The sequence below is a fragment of the Oculina patagonica genome, chromosome 13, assembly GCF_052425735.1.
Source record: "Oculina patagonica isolate OP01 chromosome 13, crgOcupat, whole genome shotgun sequence".
NCBI classification, from domain to species: domain Eukaryota; kingdom Metazoa; phylum Cnidaria; class Anthozoa; order Scleractinia; family Oculinidae; genus Oculina; species Oculina patagonica.
In genome coordinates, this window is record NC_135770.1 from 31,258,409 (window position 1) to 31,280,380 (window position 21,972).

Sequence of the window (21,972 nt, forward strand, 5' to 3'; positions counted from 1 at the left end):
CGTACTACAAGATACGGATCTTGGTCGCCTAATTGCCTTAGAAAAAAGTACAGACCCCGGAAACGGTAAATAAATAGAGGATATTACATGGTTGCTTGGAGATATGAAATTTATCTTCGAAGTGTTCAAATCGCTATCACACGAGTGAGCGCAGCGAACGAGTGGGATATCGATTTGAACACGAGAAGATAAATTTCATATCTCCAAGCAACCATGTAATATTCTGTTTATTATGTAAACCTACTAATTACGATGTTTTGACGATTTTCCGAAGATTGCCGACCATTTTCCGAAGATTTCCGAAGATTGGCAAAATGTTGTCCGAAGGTCGTACGAATGTTTCCGAACATTTTCCGAACTATTCCGAAAATGTCCGAAGATATCCGAAGATTGCCGAAGATTGCCGAGGAAGATCCGAAGATGTTTCGACTTAATATCGATTTACTTTGGCTCATTCAGCATTGAAACAGGGCAAACTTGTCAGAAAATGTTTCGAAATCAATATCTTCACATGTGAAAATAACATGTTATTTTCACGTGTGAAGATATGATTTTTTCGCGAGAAAGATTTCCTGGTATTTCACTGATGTTTATATAATAAGAGGTGTATACTGTGCTTCACTTTCGGAACTTCAAAGATCCCTGAATATGATTTGTAGTGTTATGATAAATAAGCAACTTAGGACTCAACTACTCTATAGTTCGTTACTTTTGTAGGTCATTAGAATCGGTCAGACTTTATTAACGATAAGGGCATGATGTGGATAAAGAACTAGACCAACAGTTATGTCAAGCAGAGGTTGTGTTAATTGGTTACCTATTTTACTTATTTCCCACATTCAGCCAGCAGTCTGTGTTTCGCAGAGAAGACTATTTACACTCAGGAGGTGTTGGCAGTAGTTCTTCATCAGTTGATGGAGATGAATCCTCTCCCCACCTTGTTCATGAGGACGGTAATGTTATTCAAACCATTGTTATTGTATTTTTCTTCAAATCCATATCTAATACACCGCAGTTCATCACTATCTTTATTGCGCTTTTCAGTGAAATGCGAACTCTGAAATTCAATCCTCAACCAACGGTTTACGCTTTTTGCTGCCGTCAATCATCTTTGCGGACCTCTCGGGAAACAGACGTTCACTTCACCTGGGTCAAAAGGTCACGTCTCTCGATTGTGATTGGTAGATTTCGATCCATTTTGTTTGTTTCTGTTTTTCATGGTTCGCTAGCTGTCGCCATAATTATGATTGACGGCAGCGAAAAACGCAATCGTTAGTTGGATTTTGAATTTCAGAGTTCGCATTTCACTGAAAACCGCAATAAAGAAACGAGCGCCTGACCACATGTACATTTCGTGCTTTCAGAATCTCTCACTGAGCTGTAATGAGCGTTTGCGCTGGTATCCCAATAGTCATGACTTCTAATCTCGTTAGATCCTCGCGGTTTTGTCTGGGCGTTTCATTGCAACTGCTGTAGTTGCCTTCACACCTGCGTAGAACACTTTCATTTTCAGGCTCACGGCTGCGTCAACATTATGAATGATGCGCTTCGTTTCTCTACATCGCGTGATCAATGTTCTAAACACGTGGTACAGGCAGCACGTAATATTGGTGTTTAAAGTAAACAGGTGGTCAAGTGAGCAATTTGCTAAAGGTGGATAAAAATCTCGACTATCACGGCTAACTTTGTAATGGCATTTTTGAATAATTATCTAGCGGGACGATAGGGTCGTGATGTTTTTGGTTTTTTGGCCTTTTGGAATGCCTTGCCATGTTCTGTAGTCCTTTGAAAACGTTTAAGTTCTAATCTCATCCTTTGCATCAAATAAGCCCGATATAAGCCCGCTTATTCTATGACACGGGGCAACTAATGTTACACTTCCTGTGCTTCCGGTGCTAATTCATTACAAGTTGCTTACCCTCCCCTCCCCACCCCACCCTTCCTTTCCCTTTCCCATACATGCTTGTCAGGTTTCTCCAGCATCATACCTGTTCTCATTTGTACCCCTGGGTGGTGGGTGGACACAAGGTACTGTGAGGGTGAGGACTAATCTCGTACCCAGATCTTCTCAACCCTCGGAGAGAACACCTGGTAAAGTCGGATTTTGCTCGCGTCAAATGTGTCAGAAATGTGACACACGACGCGACTACGCATGCTCGGCAATTAAGTCGATGAATAGCTCTCTGGCCGCTGTAAATAGCTCATGAACTTCTTTCCTATACAAGGAGAGACAAGTAACACAATCTTAAGATAAAGTTAGGGAAGAAAAAAAGCGGACACTCGCGTTTTGCTGCTAATTTAAAACACTCAACCCAGTCTTCAATGGCGCGGAAAAGCGCGCGCTGTGTTTGACGCGTACAGGCTAGGTGTACGCGTCATATTTGAAAAGTTTTTCACCCATCATTTTACCCACGAATATTGTCATTTCAAAACATTTTGTACTCAATAAGCTTGAACTACAATCTGTATTTGTAGCTAATTAGCATCAGTAACGTTCAAAACACGAACGCGTTTTTAGAAAAGCCTTTAAATCCAATTTTCTTACTAGCTAACGTACGGTGCGCGCGAGCGAAACAAAGTTTGCATCATCCGCGCGCAAATGCTGAAGCTGTTCATCAACTAATCAGATTAGCGAACTGAACGCACTTGACCAGATGTGTACTACCGTGGTAAGTAGACATCTGGGTACGAGATTAGGTGAGGACACAACACAATGACTGCTGGTCAACCTCTTGTTGAATTCGGACCTCTCGATACAGAATGCAACGCACCGACCATTATGTATCGCATTTGTCTTGCATGCAGTGAAAATAAACTCAACAAACCTTGCCTTACTGACACATGTTTTTATTTTACTCGCAGGTGATCCAATCTCTCAGCATATGTCCCCGGCTGGTTGGCTTTGTCATGAACATACTCGCTAAATTGATCACCAAACAGGTGAGGAAATTCTTCACAAATATTGTGGCAATGTAATAAAAAACGATGTAAAAAATTGGTGACCTAGATTGAATTTCTTTTCTGTTTGTTGTGCAGGTCTGGAAACAGCCAAAAGTTTGGCAGGGATTTGTCAAGTGTTGTCAGGTAATTTCGAAGTACCGGAATTGTAAACGTTTCCCTTATTTAACTGTCACCCCTATTAAACAAAGACGGGTCCTCTTTATAAAGGCCCGGTTAGACCTAGGGTCCAGTTAGCGTATATTCATGTTTGTTTTGTTTTTTCTTATTGTTGTTGTTGTTTTTTTTTGTTGTTGTTTTTTTGGCAAATGTATGTTTGAGGAAACCGAAAACTCTAAAGCATGTAGGCTGTAGTTTTACTATATTTCACTTTACATTTAACGTTGGTTACCATTCCTTCTCTCCTTTGTAGATGACCAAGCCCCAGTCCTTCTCGGTTCTCCTTCAGCTCCCTTCACGTCAGTTGGAGAGTGTGTTTGAGGTAACCACATAAATGAACCAGCTTTAGCACAAGCTCGAATATAAATTCTCTTTACTGGCGGTGATACATTCTTTTACTAATATTTATGGGAATTTGGTCGTATATCAAGACAATAGTTTCCAGTTTATTTTTTTATTCTCACACACGTACCCCCCCCCCCCCCCAACGTATGTTTTTGTCCTCTCCTCTAGTTTCCTTACGGTCAGAGCTTAAAACCCAAGCGCTCAAACGAATTGAGAAAAAAAATCAATGATCAATAACTAAAACCCCTTGTGCGTTGAATTAAATTTGTGACAACGGTGTAGGTCTTTTTCAAACGGTTTTTTTCAAAAAGTAATCATTGTTTGATTTGCTCGACGTTTGTACAATTATGATAATTATGATAATTTATGTTTACACAGATTTGTCCAGAACTCAAGGAAAACCTGGTTGCGCATGTCCAGTCGTTCACTCCTCACCAGGTAAGCTCATTTTATTTTTCTTGTGTTCCCGGATGAGATTGTTTTCGACTAAGCGTACGACGTTTACAAAAACTGGTTAGATTATAAAATGCACTATTCCTAATTACTGATGTACCAAAAAATTGTTTATATCATTGACGTGAAAATCTTGATGACTTTTCTATCTTTTCAACCTATTTTTGGGAGTTTTTGTTGTTGTTGTTGTTGTTGTTGTTGTTGTTGACTGTTGTTGTCATAGTTAGTTCTCTTGACTATGTTGTTGTTAAGACCATTTTGTGCATAATCTATTATTGTTTTTTCCAGCGCGCCCATATACCAAGATCACTACTTCAGATCTTAGAGAAGGATGGAAAAAAGGACGAGAAAAAACCTAAACAGGAAAAACCAGACAAAGAACAAATAGACCCTGAAGAGGAAGACGACGACTCGACGAAGGACGACAAATCTCCGAAGCGGACACGATCACACACGAGGGAAACACTGAAAGACAAACGAAAGTCGCGCAGATCACGCTCTCGCTCCAGGTCACCTCCGCGAAAGAAACGCGAGAAAAGCGCTGGGGAGGAGAGTGCGAGTGAAGGAGAAATAAACTAAGTGAACATGGCACTAGTTGGATGTATTCCGCTTGAGCTACCAGGCGACTGCAAAAGCCAGGGTAAAGTTTCACCGCGTATAGTATTCAAAAAGAAACTTGGCGTGGATACTTCACGTACAGGACAAGAACAAATTCAAAACAAGCCGAGATTTAGTCGAGGCAGTCTTAAAACGGTCCTCAAGAGATGTGTGAGAACCGATCAGAGAAATTCCATTCTGATGACGTAGCTCTACGCAGATCCGTGTAGCGTCCTCTGATTGGTTGTTGCCCGACTTTGAATTTTCCCGCGCAGGTGACAACCAATCGGAAACAAGGAGCTTCGTCATCAGTAGGATCTCAGAGACTTTTCTCCGTGGACTAAATCTAAAGGGGAGACGATTCCTTTCTACCCCGGGAGGTCTGCCAAGAACGAAAGAATCTTAATTTTTTTTAAAGAAGCTCTGTCAATTGATAACAAAAAAAAACATCAGACTGCACCGAACTGACCAAGCCATAACTTGGAAACTGGAGAGAAATACTGGAAATATGCGCGGGTGCCTCCGTTTTTTTATTTTACGCAAAGGCTAAACTGGCTTGATGGGGCATCGCTCGCTATCGTTGTATATAAGTAATGTGTTTTTTGTAAGTTCCAGCCGAAACATTTTCATTTCTTGTACAGGCTCTCTAGCTTGTAACTGTAAATTATTGGACACTGTCCTCGTTGTAGGATGTTCAAATATTGAGGCAAATAAAGGCCTGGTGAGAAGTGTTCAATGCGTTGTGCTCTTGCCGAAACCACTTGTTACAAAGTAAACATCTCTCTTTAAAATCTTTTAAAGTTTTTAATATTCTTCTGCCATGCAAAGTTAATTTTAATTAACAACTCAAATTTGGATTAAAACCTTAGAGCAGTTTTAAGTTGAGTGGCGTACAACCAAACCAAAGTAGTGTAAACCCTGGCCAATCGGAAAGGACGCAAACGATTCCAGTGAACCAATCAAAACTCGAAGCAAATACAGGCACCCGGCACGAAGCGCGGGAAAACATGCGGTTTTGGTTTTACATCTGACTGGCTGAGAAAATGGCGCGAGTGTTTTAATCCAATCACTAGACGTAAAAATGCAAAACCAAAGCAAACGCGTATTACTTTCGACACTCAAGTAAAAACCGCTCTCACCTCAAATGATAGTATTGAACTTACTGTAACCACAGGCTGACAATTCTCTGTGTTCGAGGCCGCGTGACGAAGTGTCACGATACGCGCTATTTAATCTCATACGTTCACTGTAATTGTAACGATTGACCTCGGCTGAGCCAACTGATCGTGAGAAATGCCCATAAAATACTAATTTTGTAAGCCAGATAAAGAAGTTCACTCACCTTATCGTTTGTGTGATCTTTTGTGATTTTTGTTGGGGGGGGGGGGACGACTAGCAAGGAAAACGGCCTCAACACCCCATAAAATCACAAAAGAGCACAAACGATAAAAGGTGAGTGAACCATTTACCTGGCTTACAGTTGATCAAAGTTTGCAATCGAAAGATGCAAAATCGGTATTATGGAGCATTTCTCACGATCAGTTGCTCAAGCCGAGGTCAATCGAAAACACAGTGAACGTATGAGATCAAAAGCGCATATCGTGACACTTTCGTCACGCGGCCCAAACACAGAGAATTGTCAGCCTGTGCTGTAACTTACATAATAATCATGGACAAGTTACGTTTATTCAGTTCGAAAATTTTCAAAATAATACCGACGAGATCTGAACATTTGCCACAGTTTTGACGAGAACGTAACCACAGCCACGCGATGTAGGCTGTAAGGAGTGTCGCAAACATGCACTGAACGATTTTTCCATATAACAAGCAACAGCTTAGAACGTGCATCCACAAATGATGAATTCATACGAAATTTTTCGATACATTGCTCAGAAAGAAGTCATTGCTTCCCCAAACAGTTTGGAGCAACTCTCCTGCCAGAAATATAGATTGAAATTGTTTTTATTCACACGTTGAAGGGAAATTCTTCTCCCTGGATTGCTGTACTCATAGTAGAGTTTCATGACCGTTTTTTTTTTACCAGTTGCTTTGTTGTAAACAATACTTTAAAAATATAGCGATATACTATATATAAGTCACAAACCTGGTCTAGTGCTTATTCAACCGTCTCTGAATAAGTTAGAAGTCCTTTTTCACTTCATATCAGTGACGATTCGCATTTACATCTAACATTTTAAGCACTCGTTTTCAAATACAATCTCCTCCCTTGAGCCCGTTTTTTTGGTCAGCATCAAGAATGCGGACTCCCAGCCAATCAGATTTGAGTATGGATTTCCGGAAGTCCGTGAATCGCGGGCTTGCTAGACTCCTCGTTCTTGGCGCTGACCAAAAGAAAAGCAGGCTCTGGGAACAAGATTGTTCCAGATCGTGTGGCACAAACACAGTCCTCAATTTCTTTCTGTCTTTTGCTTTTCATGAATTTAAAAGTGGTTGAATGTTTAGTAGTTTAAAGCAGATCTTGATTTTCGTGTTTTTGCAGCACGGAAGATGGCCTTGAAATGTTACTATTTACTAACTGAGGTAGTTCCTCTTTCTTGCATGTCAATGCTGATCAATATAGTAAATTCCTACATTCGCCTGCTTTCTGGGTGTCAACGCTGCACGATGAGATGAAAACAGGTTTCCTTGATGATGAGTCCGGAAAAACGAGTTCAAACAGCCAAAAGTGTGACCATTCGGCATTCGAGAGTACAAAGTTGTCACGTGATTAGTTACTAAGCAACTCCGATAAGAACAATGTGGGCTCAGTCTGGTCCGCCGGCGGTGCTTACCATTTGACCAAAAACCCCTGTAGTTTAGCTTTGGTGATTTTCAGTAACTTTCGCTGAATTTTAGCAGTAATTGTTCAGGAAAATTGGTTCGGAAATTGTGTTCGGACCGCGTTTTGAGGTAGTTCTTTCATCCCGGTTGGTTGAACCGTCGGAAAATTCTTTCTCCCTTTTCCAATCGACGATCAAGAGAAATTTATTTAAAAATTATAAACGGCTAGACACCATTTTCGGTCAGTTCGTTGATTTTAGAAAAACATTTCAAGATTCTTCAACGGTGGTTCCAACCGGGGTTCTTTTTTCCGGTAACTGGTAAACACCCCGGAATTCACTATCTATTAAAATAAAGAAAACTTTTCGCCAAAATTGCTCATAATCTAAATGACCATTCGTGTAAAAAGAAATATATAGTAAATGCTTCTCGATAGCAGGCTAAATTTTTAACAAAAAGGCTAACAATTTGTTGAATAATAAAATAGTCATCCTGCATAATCTTGCAAAATGTTTCATCTGATTCTAGCCTTGTCTGCTAAATGTCAGGCAATATTCTACGCGATTTTGCGGGAAATGAGCGACTAAGCTAAGCTAAGCTTTACCATCAATACATGGCGCGATGCATTACAAAATTACCGTATTAGGAATTAAATTAATCTCTGTAAATCATGGATAGGCGTTTCAGTCAGAAGCTCACATCAGTTTCCTCTGTACTTGACAATTCAGCTCCTGCAAATAGAAAATATCCTATAAGTGGGTACACTTCTTAACATATTACCTACACGTTGGATGTGCCTAAGTACAAAGCGAAAACCTACGTAGATGTATATGAGAAATGTATTCAAAGCAAATTTAACTGGCTTTTTTTCACCTAGCGGCTATTCGCAGGCTTCTAACGAGGCACTTACGAAATTTTAGAAAATAGGCCTTGATAGTTTAGCAGAAGGCAAAAAAATAAATTACCCTCATATACACACAATAATCATCCATTAACAAGTACAAATACTTCATTATACTAATTAAAAGAATAGGACTTCCATTTCCTAGAAAACTTATTACAAGTGCATATCAATCACAAAAGAGGTCAATGCTGGTTCACTTACCATGCTGTTCTTCTTTGCTTTTTCCAACTTCTAACGTGACATCATCACCAATGAGTACAAACGGAGCCCAGTGCTTAACAGAAACAGACTTCTTTTGCTCTCTAACACATTTCATAGCTCTGTCAACAGCTACACTGGCGCTTTTACCATCTGTCAAATGTTGGTAGAAGCATCTCATGAACTTTATGGTCGCATCGGTGTCAAGGTGCCAGAGTGCGACCAGAACGGAACGAGCACCAGCTGCCAGGAAAGCCCGTGCCATGCCAATGACACCATCAGGGGTAATCTCGCCTTGAGCAGAATGAGAACAGCTTAGCACAACAAGCCTGGCTCGCAGCTGAAGACTTAGCACTTCTGCCAGCGTCAACATGTAGTCTTTCGTCTCAGGGATCATGTTCTTCCGTGCGGGATTTGGAGCCAAAACAATTTCACCCGTTTCCGTCTTGACATGGGCTGCAATGTGAATCAAGGCAACGGAACTGATTCGACTCAGTACCTCGTCTTTAGCCGCGTCTCTTCCAATAAGCGGTGGGATATCCAGCATTTCACCTATCATCCCAACTTCCTTCCGGGCGTATGGCAAAGGAATATATTTAGCCTCGCCGGACTTGTAGGTAGCTACCTCCATACATGGATCTCCCACGAGAAGCGCCCCGCTCGTAGAGTGGTATTCTTCAGGACAATTCTTGATCAGGTATAAACTTGTCAATGAGGGAATGACACGGATCCTGATAGTTTCACTGAGATATCTTGAGGCTTCATTCTTAAAAGCAGCAAAAGGAGCTAACCACAGTGGACCATCTGGGACAATGATTAATTCTTCACCTTGAAGCTTGTTTGCAATGGGACCAATAACACTATTGAACAAATCATCAAGTGACTTTCCTTTGACGCGTAACACCTCCATCAAATCTAGATCATTTTTCTCGTAAAGCGTCAACTGACCTTCTTGCAATTGCTCCTCCATCGGACGGCACGAGTTTCTGAGAAGGGCATAGATGTCAAGATCTTTGAAAGCTCTTTTCATCAACAAGGCAGGATCTTCGATTTCCTTCCTTTCATAGTGAATTTCTTCTCCCTTGACGAGCCATAAATTTATAGTGCCAGTTTCAAGTGCCACAAAGAGTATTGGTGTAGGCAGGCCAGTTAATATGCGAGGAATTGTTTCTTTAGGATCAGACAACTCAGAATGAAGACATCCAATGTCGTACTGCACCTTAATGAGATCTTTTAATGCCAGTCCACGTCCTTGCTCAGCTACATACAAAGCCTCGTCAGTCTTTCCAAGCTTTGCCAAAGTTCTCCACAACGCGGTGTACGCTTGTAGACATCTCTTACGAAAGGTTATCTTCCACGCATCCTGGTTTTGAAGGAGAGCTCTCATGTTATTATACACATCCACACTTGATCGATAATAGGGTAGAGCCTCTTCTGTGGAATCCAAGCGTTCATAATCACAGCCTAGAGAATAAAACGCACCACCCTCTCCATTTCTGTCTCCGACTTCTTTGGCAATACCAAGGGCTTTCTTGTGGTACTCTATCGCTTGCTTGTAATCACCGAGACTGCTGTAGGTATCACCAAGATTTCCATAGGCACGTCCCTCTTCAGCCTTGTCCCCGATTTCTTTTGCAATGCTTAGGCCTTGCTTGAGGTACTCTTCGGATTCCTCTAAGTTACCTTGAATTCTGCAAACGACGCCAATATTTCCACAGCTACGTCCTTCCTCCGCCCTGTCCCCAATTTCTTTGACAATGGCAAGATCTTCCTTATTGTACTTTAGGGCTCGCCTAAAATCACCGAGGCTGATGTAAGAAAAGCCAAGATTACCATAGGCGCGTCCTTCTTCAGCCTTGTCTCCGATTTCCTTGGAAATGCACAAATCTTCCTTGTGGCACTCACTGGCTTCTTCAAAATCACCCAGACCTTGGTAAGCAACGCCAAGATTTCCATAGGCGCGTCCTTGTTCAGCCTTGTTTCCGCTTTCCTTGGCAATGCTCAAGTCTTGCTGGTGGCACTCAATCGCTTGTTTAAAATCGCCGATACTGCTATATGCAAGGCCTAGATTTCCGTAGGCACGTCCTTCCTCAGACCTGTCTCCGACTTCTTTGGCAATGGTTAAATCTTGCTTGAGGTACTCGATGGCTTTTTCAAAATCACTAAGACTTCTATAAGCGAGGCCAAGATTCCCATAGGCACGTCCTTCTTCAGCCCTGTCTTCGACTTCTTTGGCAATGCTTAAATCTTGCTCGTGGTACTCAATGGCTCGTTTAAAATCACCGAGACTGCTGTATACAAGGCCAAGATTTCCATAGGCGCGTCCTTCTTCAGCCCTGTCTCCGACTTCTTTGGCAATGTTTAAATCTTGCGTGTGGTACTCAATGGCTTGTTTAAAATCACCACGACGACTATAGGTAAGGCCAAAATTTCCATAGGCACGCCCCTCCTCTGCCCTATCTCCGATTTTTTTGGCAATGCTCAAGTGTTCCTTATGGTACTCAGTAGCCCGTTTAAAATTGCCAAGGCTGCTGTAAGCAAGGCCAAGGTTTCCATAAGCACGGCCCTCTTCAGCCCTATCTCCAATTTTTAGGGCAATGCCTAAATCGCGCTTGTGATACACAATGGCTTCTTTAAAATCGCCGAGACTTCTGTAACCCAGGCCAAGATTTCCAAAGGCGCGTCCTTCTTCAGCCCTGTCCCCGATTTCCCTGGCAATGCTTAGATCTTGATTGTGATACTCAATGGCTTGTTTAAAATCGCCGAGACTGTTATAAGCAAGGCCAAGATTCCCATATGCACGTCCTTCTGCAGCCTTGCCACCGACTTCTTTGGCAATGGTTAATTCTTGCTTGTGGTACTCAACGGCTGGTTTAAAATCACCGAGACGTCTAGAGGCAAGGCCAAGATTACCATAGGCACGTCCTTCTGCAGCTCTGCCACCGACTTCTTTGGCAATGCTTAATTCTTGCTTGTGGTACTCAAGGGCTTGTTTAAAATCACCGAGATTGCTGTAAGCGAGGCCAAGATTTCCATAGGCACGTCCTTCCTCTGTCCTGTCGCCGATTTCTATTGCAATGCTAAGATCTTGCTTGTGGTACTCAATGGCTTGTTTAAAATTGCCGAGACCGCTGTGAGAAAAGCCAAGATTTCCATATGCGCGTCCTTCCTCTGCCCTGTCCCCGAGTTCTTTGGCAATGTTTAAGTCTTGCTTGTGGAACTCAATGGCTTGTTTAAAATCACTGAAACTGCTGTAAGCAAGGCCAAGATTTCCATATGCACGTCCTTCTTCAGCTCTGTCCCCGACTTCTTTAGCCATGCCAAGACGTTTCTCAAGTCTCTCTATAACTTTAGAATTGTTTTCTGACATTTTTTGATAGATGTATCACAAGGGAGAATTCTCTTGCCCCTAGTCAATAGCACACCTGGAAGAGATAAATGATAAAGCATACCTTGGATCTTAGTAACTGAAACCTGGTTTCAGTGATTCTTTGAAATCCCACTTGTATCTGACTGACTAACTCAGTTTCCGTGGTAACTTTTAGGTTTTAAACGGGCCATTGATTCCACTGGCCCCTAGCTTTTCTCTTTACGTTTCGAAGACCACACGTGAAGAAAAAAAAACACAACAATTATCATCTCATCTCAAAGGCCGACCACACACTTACGCGGTTGGAATGGTTAAATGTTATGCTAAATGTCATATACAGGGATAAATTATTTAAAAAACGAACGAGTACGAAAAGCAATTATTTTGGTCCAAAAATAGAGTGTTTCGATTCTCCAGCACACCAGCATCCCGAAACGACGCCCTTCGTCTAAAACGACCTTACAATTAATATTCAATCCCAGTTTGTAAGATCTCAACGGAGCTTCTGTCTTGCTATATTCATATTCATGGTGCAATTGCAGCGATCTAGAATGTGCCGAATAAATTAATACATCTCAAAATCTTAATTTTTTACAAAATGAAACAACTAGCAAACCTTAGCTTGACAAACTGTCTTTCGTAATTACCATAGAAAATTGTGTTTCCTGAGCTGAATCTACAGTTATTAAAACAGTTAAGGTGGCAGTGAATTTCAAGAACAAACTGTTTTTGTTCCAAAATAGAGCTTCAAGGAGTCTCTCAGCCTAGCAGTAACACAGTCGTTTTATGAAAATTCACTTTACAGCAATGTAGTGTTAACCTTATACGCTGGTTTATCGACGGTTAATGCTTAAGCTGAATGAAGTTTCATCGACCCATTTTTTTTATTTCAAACGTGTTTCAGAAGCAAACGGGAAGCAGGAAGACGAAATATTTTTTGCTGTATGGCGAAGGAAAAATGTGCCTTAAAATATTGCATGAAAGTCAGGGGTTTTTTTTTTATCGATTATTTCTTACGTAACCAGAGAATAAACAGCAACATTTTAGAGAAAGTTGGGCAGGTGAGGCAGCAACAATATTATAAAACTGCAAAGAAAAGTTATGGCACTGATATAGATTTAAAGTTTAGTTTTCATGCATAATTTGGATTTGAAACTTCAGTTTCCTGTAACATCTAGGTTTTATATTTCAGTTTCTACCGATGTTCCTAGATTTTTCGGTTTTCATGCAACGAGTTGCTTGTAGATTTCAGTTTTCGGCATGTGGGTGTTTCCTTTCGGTTTGAGGAGTTTGATCTAATGTATATCGAGCCGTCTGCCACGAGTAAAAATGTTTAACCACTCCTTGTGAATATGACAGGACTTGACGCCGACCATGCAGTGGTGATCGCTGGCGGCTCCCTCCGCAATTTGTTGTGTTGTTTGCGTCTTTCCTTATAATAGAAATGTTTTCTATTCGGCTGAGCGAAGCGAAAAAGAATAGGATTAACATTTACCAATGCAAAGTTCGAACTTAGGTTCTATGAACTAATAGAAAACCATAACCGAGAAATAAATGTGCTTGGCCAACGTTTCGTAGTTATTAAACGAAACGATTCTGTGTTTTAGGCAAAAGAGGAAATCTTCAAAATGCCATTGTGGAAACTTACGTCAAAACGAAATTGCTGAAGGAGTAGTGCAATAAAGTGATTCACTGACTTGCAACAATGCGAAAATTACTCAATTCATGTTTACAAAGAGTTGTTCGAGTCTAAACCGTTCAAGGTACAAATAATGTACCGCAAACATTTCAAAACCAAGCCTCATTATTTTTTGGCGGGTGATTTTTTAAAATGATGGGGATTTTGTCACGAGGATCTTTGTTTCTCAAAATTTGTCGAGATTATGTCTGGGAGGCATCTGGCGTCTGAAATATTTTAAGTGCTTGCGTATAACTGAACTGGTAAGACATCTTATAAACATAACGAAATGAAAAACAAAATAAGCTGTTCTCGCATTCTTCCAATGAACATTTCACAACACAATGATATTAAATACCAAATGAGCTTTATATTACGAGGCTTATAACCTAGAATAAAAAAAACCTTCGTTCTTTTATGCTTGCCGTTCTTATAGCGTTTCTGACTATTCCACGACATACTGGGTAATTTTCCCGCGGGAAGATAACATCCTTACTATGAGACAAAATATTGTGTGGGAGGGCTCTCATATGAAAAGTCGTTGCGTGGAATTCAACCAATATAAAATTGTTAAACTTAAGTTTCAAAAAGAACGCGTTCTGAAGAAACGGGGAACAACTGATATTTTAAATTTTTGAGGGCGATGGTCGTCGGAAAATTTTATTTAAATCCCTAAAAGAAGACCAATCGGGGCGTGGTTCAAGCTTGTTAACCCCTAAAAGATAACAACCGTAATAAAGACGGCTAAAAATACCGATATTCTGTCTTCAACACTTTAAGGAGGCCAACGCGAATCCCTGTCCATTTCATATCGAAGTCCTCCCCCCCCCCCCCCCCCCCCCGGTTACCTTTCCTCAATCTACAGCAACATGCCGATTTAAAGTGTGTATTGCGCAAAATTTAAAGATAACAGTTAACTGCAAAAACTTACTGTTTCTAAACCAAATAAGGCTTCTGGGAGTCTCTGAGTTCAACAGCCGAGTAAAAGAACCTATCAACATGAAAAAGAAACAAGATTAAAGAAACAGAATTAGATTAAAAGGGCGCGGCCCCTCTTTACATGTAACGTTTGAGTAGCTAAATATGCATAATAATATACATTTCAACAAGAAAAAAAAAATACCTAGAAGTTGACATACGATAAGAACTGCCATAGAAAAAAATCACGTTTCCTCGATCTTCAGTGATTTGCAGACTTAAAGGAAATTGAAACATCGCGCCGGAAAAGTCCGAAAAGTTGAAAATGACAACAATTGTAGATACTTACTGTTTCTGATCCAAAATAAGGCTTTTTGTAATCTGTGAGGTCAACAGTTAAACAACCTATCAACAGGAAAAAATTGAAACAGAACATGTTATTCAATGGAATTAAATATTTAACCTATCCGAAATGACACTGTGAATACGGGAAAAATGCCCCGAACAGTGTTGCGACGAAATTTCCGTCTTATAAAGTACGCAAACTCGAATCAGCATCAAATTAGAAAGGTGAGGACCCCTTTTACAACAAGTTAAACCGGTATATTAAATTGAACTTTCAACAAGAATTATGATCTATAAAACCCGTGGACATAAGCACATAACTTTCATTGACAATTACGTTTCTTTAATCTACAGTCGATGCAAGGCAAGAAAATAATGAATTGGGAATAAAGTTGCAAGTGACATTCGACTGCAAATACTTACTGTGTCTAATCCAAAACAAGGCTTCTGGGAATCTCTGAGGTCAACACTAAAATAACCTACAACAACAAAAAAAATGTGTTATTCAATGAAAAATTAAACCTAACCGAACTGATACTGTAAATCCAAGAAACAAATGTTTCGAAACAATATTACAGAGAAATTTCTGTCTAGTGATGTCATTAAATCGAACTCCAAACAGTGTCAGTTACATGTTGCCACATAAATTGCATAAACTTAAGTTTGTGTAGCAAGTTATTATAAATTTTAACGTTGCGGAAAATTACGTTCTCGACCTACAGTATGAAGAAATAAAAAATATGTATCACAAAAAGGTGAAGGGGTGAGACAAATGTAAATACTTACTCTTCGTGATCCAAAATAAGGATTCTGAGAGTTTCTTGGCTTGACAACAACAACCTATCAACATGAAAAAACAATCCCATTAATCATCATGCTTGCCAATAAAAAACAGCGTTAAGATGAGCAAGAAATTATAGTTTGAATGTGAGAGAAAGGCCCCGAAACAATACTTACGTAGCCAAAAGATGATCAGCAAAGATTTCAAGGAAAATTGTATCCAACTGCAGTGGCAGGCGAACAACTCAAAACATAACCAACGACAAGTGGCGTCGAGGTATGGCAACTTGTCTTGTTTTATAACATCAGATATTAGCACTTTAATTTCAGTTTCTATGCAGACTATCAAATGATTGGGATTCAGATTTTCACTTTTCAAATGCAACTGTTTTCTTTTAGTTTATTTCGGTCCTCGTGCAACATTTTGGATTTAGATTTTCATTTTCCTCCAGTCATACATTTTAGATTTGGGAGATTTCAGTTTTTGGCGTGGCAGAGAGAAATGTCGAGTTCCGTCTTAGCCAAAATTTTGTCGAGTTCCGTCGTAGACAAAATATTTTGACATAATCAATCCAAATTTAAAAAAAGAGACTTGCGTATTTATGATATACCGGAGAACTCCCGACCGAAAAAGTCGTGTGTGGGGTAATATTTCAAATAAAGTTATTAAAATGTCGTTCCTTTCGAAAATGAAAGTTCAGAGTTTACGAGATGTCAAAATTTAGTCATGTAAAATTAGAAGGTTAGCTGAAATTAGAGAAATTTTCAAATGCACAATGAACCACAAGAAAGTGTATCTAAATTCTAAAACCGAACGGCAACAGACTGAAATAAAGACCGGAAGCCGAATTGTCGTCGTCATGGGGAACTGAAAGAAAAAATTAAAGTGGGGTTGTCATTCTTCAAACTTGCTAGAAAATGAAATTCTTTCGTATTTCCAAGCTACCATGTATTTTAAGGCTTCTTGGGCAATTTTTCCGAAAATTGTCGACAATTCCCCGACGATTGCCGATGAAGATCCGAGGATGCTTCTCCGAAATGTACAGGGAATCGCCTTTAAAAATGTCACGATATTTTTTAAGTCGATCACTTTTCTTATGTACAAAATCACTGTCAAATTGAAAGAAACCCTAAAGAATAAAGTTTAAAAACACCACAGAAGTGACCGAAAATAAACAAAGATTGTTAGTGTCTGAGGAAGATTGAAGACTTGAAAAAAATTGGCCAATTTCCCAAGATGCAGCGACTGAGACGTTGCCGTATGAAGAGAAATCAAATGACCTGCGAAACTGATGTCAAACATGTTTGGGCTTGCGATTAGCAGACGTGCACACAACAGGAAATTGAAAATTTCCTTGAAGGGAAACACCTGAAGATTCCCTCTGTACTGCGCTTGGCTTTTTGCCGAACAGAGGGTTTTTTTCACTATTTAAATTTTACTTGACGGATTGCTACTAGACTAGATCAGTTCATCAAAACTCGATCGAACAGTCAGGCTTAGATAACGTAGGCTTGATCGATCGAGTCAGCCGGGTGAAATCCGTCATATTTCTTCTTTCAATTCTCATTTTTTTCATTCTTTGTGTTGTATAATTTTCCCCAATTTTTCTGTAATGTTCTGATTGCGTTTAATTTACACTTTCGCTGTGGTCGCTATAATTGTTAAACTTGAAAACTTGTGATTATTTTGGGCCAGTTGCGGAATTTTATAGCAATAAGCACATGACTAATCCACCGAAATTTTATCGGACTTCGAATATTTATCCTGACTACAAGAGAACAGCTTGATGAAAATACAAAACACTTTCAATTTACGAAACCGCAGAGCAACAGTGTATAGAATGCAATTACGCACATCATTCGATTTCAGGATATACACGGTCATTATAATTAATAACAAGTCTGTTATCTTGACGTATTTACGGGTGAGTGGGTCATGTAAAAATATCTTCACCGGGACTTGTTCCTTCATGCAAGGTTTTATCACGTTCGATATTTTTATTTTGCTTTTATAATGACAAACACTCTAAACTGTACAGGCAAGCTGTTAATCGCGTGGGAAATGTAAAATACCTTTTGATTAAAAAGGATCAGTCTTATTAACAAGCATTAACAAATTAAGTGAAATTGAACAATGTCGCCTCTTTAATAGTTAGTTATTTCTGGCATTCGTGACACTAGGCGAGGTCCAAAATACATTCCTCGAGGCACCTTTCAAAGCCAATCGCATCTCGCGTGCATTGTTTCGCGTAATGGATTACTGAATTAGGACATAGACTGTTTATATCCGGTCTTATCACGTATTTATACACTGTACTTAGGTCAAGATTTGTTCTATTTCCCTTGAGATTAACGAGTCGCTTTTGATTTTTCTCGCGCGCTTTGAAAAGCATGAGGTTTACAACCAAAGTGTCTTCGCAAGAGACTAGAATCTCCAAATCGGGGGCAGCTGATGAGAAGTTTACGTTCACTGTTAAGAAGTCGGAGGTGGCAAATGGATCGAGCGCTGTGCGCTCCGAGAGCGAAGGCGCTAGCGGTGGAACACAGAAATCAAGCACACTAAACGTAAATCGCGAACAAATTGAAGATTTCGCAAGTGTCCGCGGCAAAATCTTTCCCGTCATCAAAGCGCGTTCTTGGGTCGACGCCACGAAAGATCTGCTCACGAAAATTGATCCTAAATGCAAAGCGGGTGTCTTATTCACGCCTCTGAAGAACATTCCCGGAGCTAGCATCGGGTACACGCTAGCTATCCTAGGCGATCACGCCGATTCCCTCAACTACATTTTAACGAGCCATTTGGATGCTTGGAGCATCTCGGAGAGCGCCCTGCAAGAGGTCGCGCTGAGAAATTTGGAGAAGAAGCTGGACGATTTAGGAGAAGATCTTTGGGCGCAGAGCAAGACTGGTATTTACTACATCGACAGTTTGGGGTCGATCTGCGCATCTGTTATCTTGTTGCCGCGTTTTATTGCGCAGTTGGACGTGGAAAGCGGGGACGCTGTAATAGTCCTTCCTTCGAGTGACCTGTGTATGGTTGTAGGCTCTAAAATGGAGACACGACTTTGCATCGTTGGGGAAATGTCTTTGCGTTATTCATCCGATCCGCACCACTTGAACACAAGCCTTCGTCTCAACAAGGCCAGAATGGTGATTGCAAATTACTCGCCGAAATCTTTCGCCGGTGAATTCCCCGTTCCCTCTACCCTAGAAGAAGTTGCTGGACTTAAACTAAGGGTACAGCCCATCAAAAGAAAGAAATAACTTTGCTACTTTTGTAGGATTTTAGTTTATTTGATGATAAACATTTTTGAAAAGAACAAAAGGCCAAACAAAGAGCATTGAGGAGGGTCGGATAATATTTTTGGATTTAGAACTCGTGTTGTGTCACGCATCACGCATTCTTTTACAAACTTGTATAGTTTTCAAAGAGAGAATACGAATTAGCGTAAGTTTAGTTGGTAAAATCGAACATATACTTTTCGTGTAGCACTAGTATAAAACTTTAAATTAATAGAAAATAAAACAAGTTTTATTAATTGTTCCTTAATTGAATAGGACATCAAGCGTGACAAAGTACACCTCAAAAACCTCAAATTTAATTAATTCGCCGTAATCGCTTTGTAAATAGTCTCGGCAGCCTGCTGAGTCAAGAGACGATTTTTTGTATAATAAGTTTATAAAGAATAAATATTGCCCTAGGGATATCATTCGCAATTGAGTCTATTTTTGTCCGTTTGATTAGTCGGGTCAATATACCGTAATGATTCAATTTAGCGCTGGAGCCGAGGAGAGAGAGAGAGGGGGCCCCCTTTAGGGGGGGGACTATTTCTGACTATACTAGTCGACATGAACATTGCTATGTGATAAAACAATGAACAACAACAGATACTGTAACTCATGATCAGTTACAATACGGTTCCACATAGTCATAAGCAACCATTCTTTTGTTCAATTCGTTCAATATAACTTTCATATGAGATAAAAGGGTACATAATTCACTCGTCCTAATCAGTTTATTGAATGTCACTTTCACAGTACTAGGGCGCCTGTTGAAATTGGAGTGCTTAATTTAAAAACAACACTCAAGGGAGATTGACAAAAAGGAGGCGCTGTACTGGAAGAAGGGCTCTAAAACGAATCATCATGATACGCCAGGACACATACCGTAGAATTCCGGTTATAAGCCCTGGGCTTATACAACTTCATAAGGGTCAGTCTTTGGGTAATGGGTGGGCTTATAAGTGGAGGGGCTTATATCCGGGAGGGCTTATAAACGGAATAAAAAAAACGTTCCGAAACGGGCCACGGGAGTGTCGATCGAAATACGTTTTTAAGATAAAAACGCATAATAAAGCAACATTTAGCCCTGTTCAGTACTGTCATCCGGCAGAGGGGGGCTTATATCCGGGGGGGGGGGCTTACAATCGGATGTATTTTTTTGTTTCCAGGTAGATGAGCCTATAACCGGGGGGGGGGGGGGGTTGAGGGGGGGGGGCTTATAACCGGAATTTTACGGTATGACACGACAGCTTTTAGTAGTTACACAGATTGAAGTGAGAGGTGGCCCTATATGAATATCAGGGCTTCTTGTAAAGGAAATGACCGACCGATTTGTTTTTGTGACCAAAAGAAAATGGTCAGGTGGTCTAGTCCAGTCTTACATAGCCTGTTCCAAGAGTTCGGTTAGTTGGTGAGCAGCGGGAAAAACGGGATGAGCACGAAGAACGGCGACTGGCAAAATGGCGAGGAACTGGCCAAGTTTAATTTACGGAATTCTACTTCCGACCGAAAAACGAAAGTTGAAGATCTATTTAACAAGTAGTGTACATTCCAAGCGCTTATTGGTTCAGTCTACCGCGTAGTCCCTATTTTTTCTCACGGTTACAAGGATAATTTGTAGTCTGTTATTGATTTAATTTCAATGTGTTTTGTGCAGCAAGCTCGGAAGGCCCTCGAGACGGAGCACAATAAAGGGGCTAAGACTCTTGGAGCTGCATCTGCTCGGCATAACGATAAGTGTTTAATTCGGTTCTTTCGAGTTCTTCCCCTGAATATTGATCGTGTGGGGCGGACGTACTTACAGAAAAAGCTTTAGAGTGGAGGGGGACAGGGGGGCGGGAGCCCGGGAGAAAAGGGGGGGAAGGGGAGGAGAGAGGGCGGGAACCGGAAGAAAGCGAGTGAAATCGAACATTCTATATTTCGCAATGGACATGGAACAAATGGAGAGAACAGTACGGAAAGGGGGGGTGGCGGGAGTAAAAGGTACGGGAAGCGGGAGAAAAGGTACGGAGGTGGGAGGTTCAGACACCCCTGTCCCTCCCTCTTTAGAGATATGCTTCCCCTTAGAGCCAGATTTCATATCTTTTTTACGGTCAAATGTTTGGGTTCAAAGATTTTACCCTTTTTGGTTTGAAATAGGGTATGCATTTTACATGTCAAGGAAACTTCAATACATTTGTACCATCGTGTAAATGACACTAATAGAAGGCTAGTGTAAATGGCACAACGTTCGCACAAAGGACTACAAGGAGAGTTAACTGTCGCGGAATCGTTTATTTGTTCAAAAAATGACACTTGAACATTTCACTTCGACAAAATTTCCTCCAGCAACCTTATACCTAATCACAGTCAATTCCAAATTTCAACAGCTACAGCTCCTCCCAGCTCCCCTCCCCTTGGGATCCAAATTAGTTTTACAGTCCCCTTCTATGGCCTAATGTAATATACCCTAGGTATGATACCCGTGAGGGGAGGGGAAGGGAGAATTGGGAAGTGATCAAAACATACACTTACAGAATCACTACAACATAGTGCTTTGTTTGTAACAGTAACAATTCTATCGTACAGGTGATTTGTTAAGTGTGATTTCATCTCCGTCTTATTCTTCTGTATCTAATGGTAGTTTTATTCTGATTCACAAAATATACTATCTTAAAGACGCATTTCTCTGAAAGAAATGAATTTAATTCGGATTTTATTGCTCTCTTTGATGAATGGTCTTTTACGTAACTCATCTCATACTTTTAAAAGGACTATGTCACGGCACGAGGATTTCGCAGATTTCTGTTCTAAACTGTTTCTCTCCTTAAACTGTTCTAAAATAAGTGGTAGGCATCTTTTAACCCAGAAACATTATCTTGAACTTACTGAAGATATAACCTTTTGGGGTGAGAATACTTCGTTAAATGTATTTTTTAAGGTGCACGGAAGGGTCTCTAAAATAGCAATTGTAATAAAAATAGACAATTATTTTCAAGTTTTCCGAACAATTATTTTGGCTGTTCAAAAATCTGTTAAAATCCGTGACATAGTCCCTTTAAAACAGTAATATAGTTTCGACTACTTCCCAAAGACATTCTGCGGAATTGGCACTACATGTAATCACGTGAGCTTGACGTCATACCAATACGTCATGTTACTAGGCAACTGCTGTCACAAAGACTGTAGGCTCAATCCATTCTCGCAGATAGTGTGTTACTAATT

The 21,972-nt window shown here is 40.4% G+C and overlaps 3 protein-coding genes across 3 annotated transcripts in view; 2 read left to right on the forward strand and 1 right to left on the reverse strand.

Annotated features, from left to right (window-relative positions):
- Nucleotides 1-5,248, forward strand: part of LOC144636016 (symplekin-like) — a 28,398-nt gene extending 23,150 nt beyond the window's left edge. Inside the window, exons 33-38 of the mRNA XM_078495153.1 lie at nt 844-953; nt 2,863-2,940; nt 3,037-3,084; nt 3,371-3,439; nt 3,841-3,900; nt 4,204-5,248. Of these exons, the coding sequence (XP_078351279.1) occupies nt 844-953; nt 2,863-2,940; nt 3,037-3,084; nt 3,371-3,439; nt 3,841-3,900; nt 4,204-4,494 (656 nt within the window). The 3' untranslated portion in view covers nt 4,495-5,248. The remainder of the gene's footprint in view (nt 1-843; nt 954-2,862; nt 2,941-3,036; nt 3,085-3,370; nt 3,440-3,840; nt 3,901-4,203) is intronic.
- A 1,303-nt stretch (nt 5,249-6,551) lies between these two features.
- Nucleotides 6,552-15,747, reverse strand: LOC144634764 (uncharacterized). Its single transcript, XM_078493787.1, has 7 exons — nt 15,664-15,747; nt 15,493-15,546; nt 15,130-15,185; nt 14,711-14,766; nt 14,375-14,434; nt 8,399-11,820; nt 6,552-8,024 (listed from the first exon to the last, which is right to left on the reverse strand). Exons 6-7 carry the CDS (start codon nt 11,763-11,765, stop codon nt 7,981-7,983), a joined length of 3,411 nt encoding a protein of 1,136 aa, XP_078349913.1. The 5' UTR covers nt 11,766-11,820; nt 14,375-14,434; nt 14,711-14,766; nt 15,130-15,185; nt 15,493-15,546; nt 15,664-15,747; the 3' UTR covers nt 6,552-7,980.
- Nucleotides 15,748-17,770: 2,023 nt separating this feature from the next.
- LOC144635353 (uncharacterized) lies at nt 17,771-19,193 on the forward strand. Its single transcript, XM_078494461.1, has one exon. The coding sequence runs from the start codon at nt 17,878-17,880 to the stop codon at nt 18,748-18,750; it is 873 nt and encodes a 290-aa protein (XP_078350587.1). The 5' UTR covers nt 17,771-17,877; the 3' UTR covers nt 18,751-19,193.
- The last annotated feature ends 2,779 nt before the right edge of the window (nt 19,194-21,972 follow it).

What these genes read in the sequence shown, in the direction of transcription:
- LOC144635353 (XM_078494461.1), top strand. Translation starts at nt 17,878, where the DNA reads ATGAGGTTTACAACCAAAGTGTCTTCGCAAGAGACTAGAATCTCCAAA.
- LOC144634764 (XM_078493787.1), bottom strand. Translation starts at nt 11,765, where the DNA reads ATGTCAGAAAACAATTCTAAAGTTATAGAGAGACTTGAGAAACGTCTT. An exon ending in AAGCAAAGAAGAACAGCATG is followed by an intron (nt 8,025 to 8,398) that starts GTAAGTGAACCA and finishes TTCTATTTGCAG; the next exon opens with GAGCTGAATTGTCAAGTACA.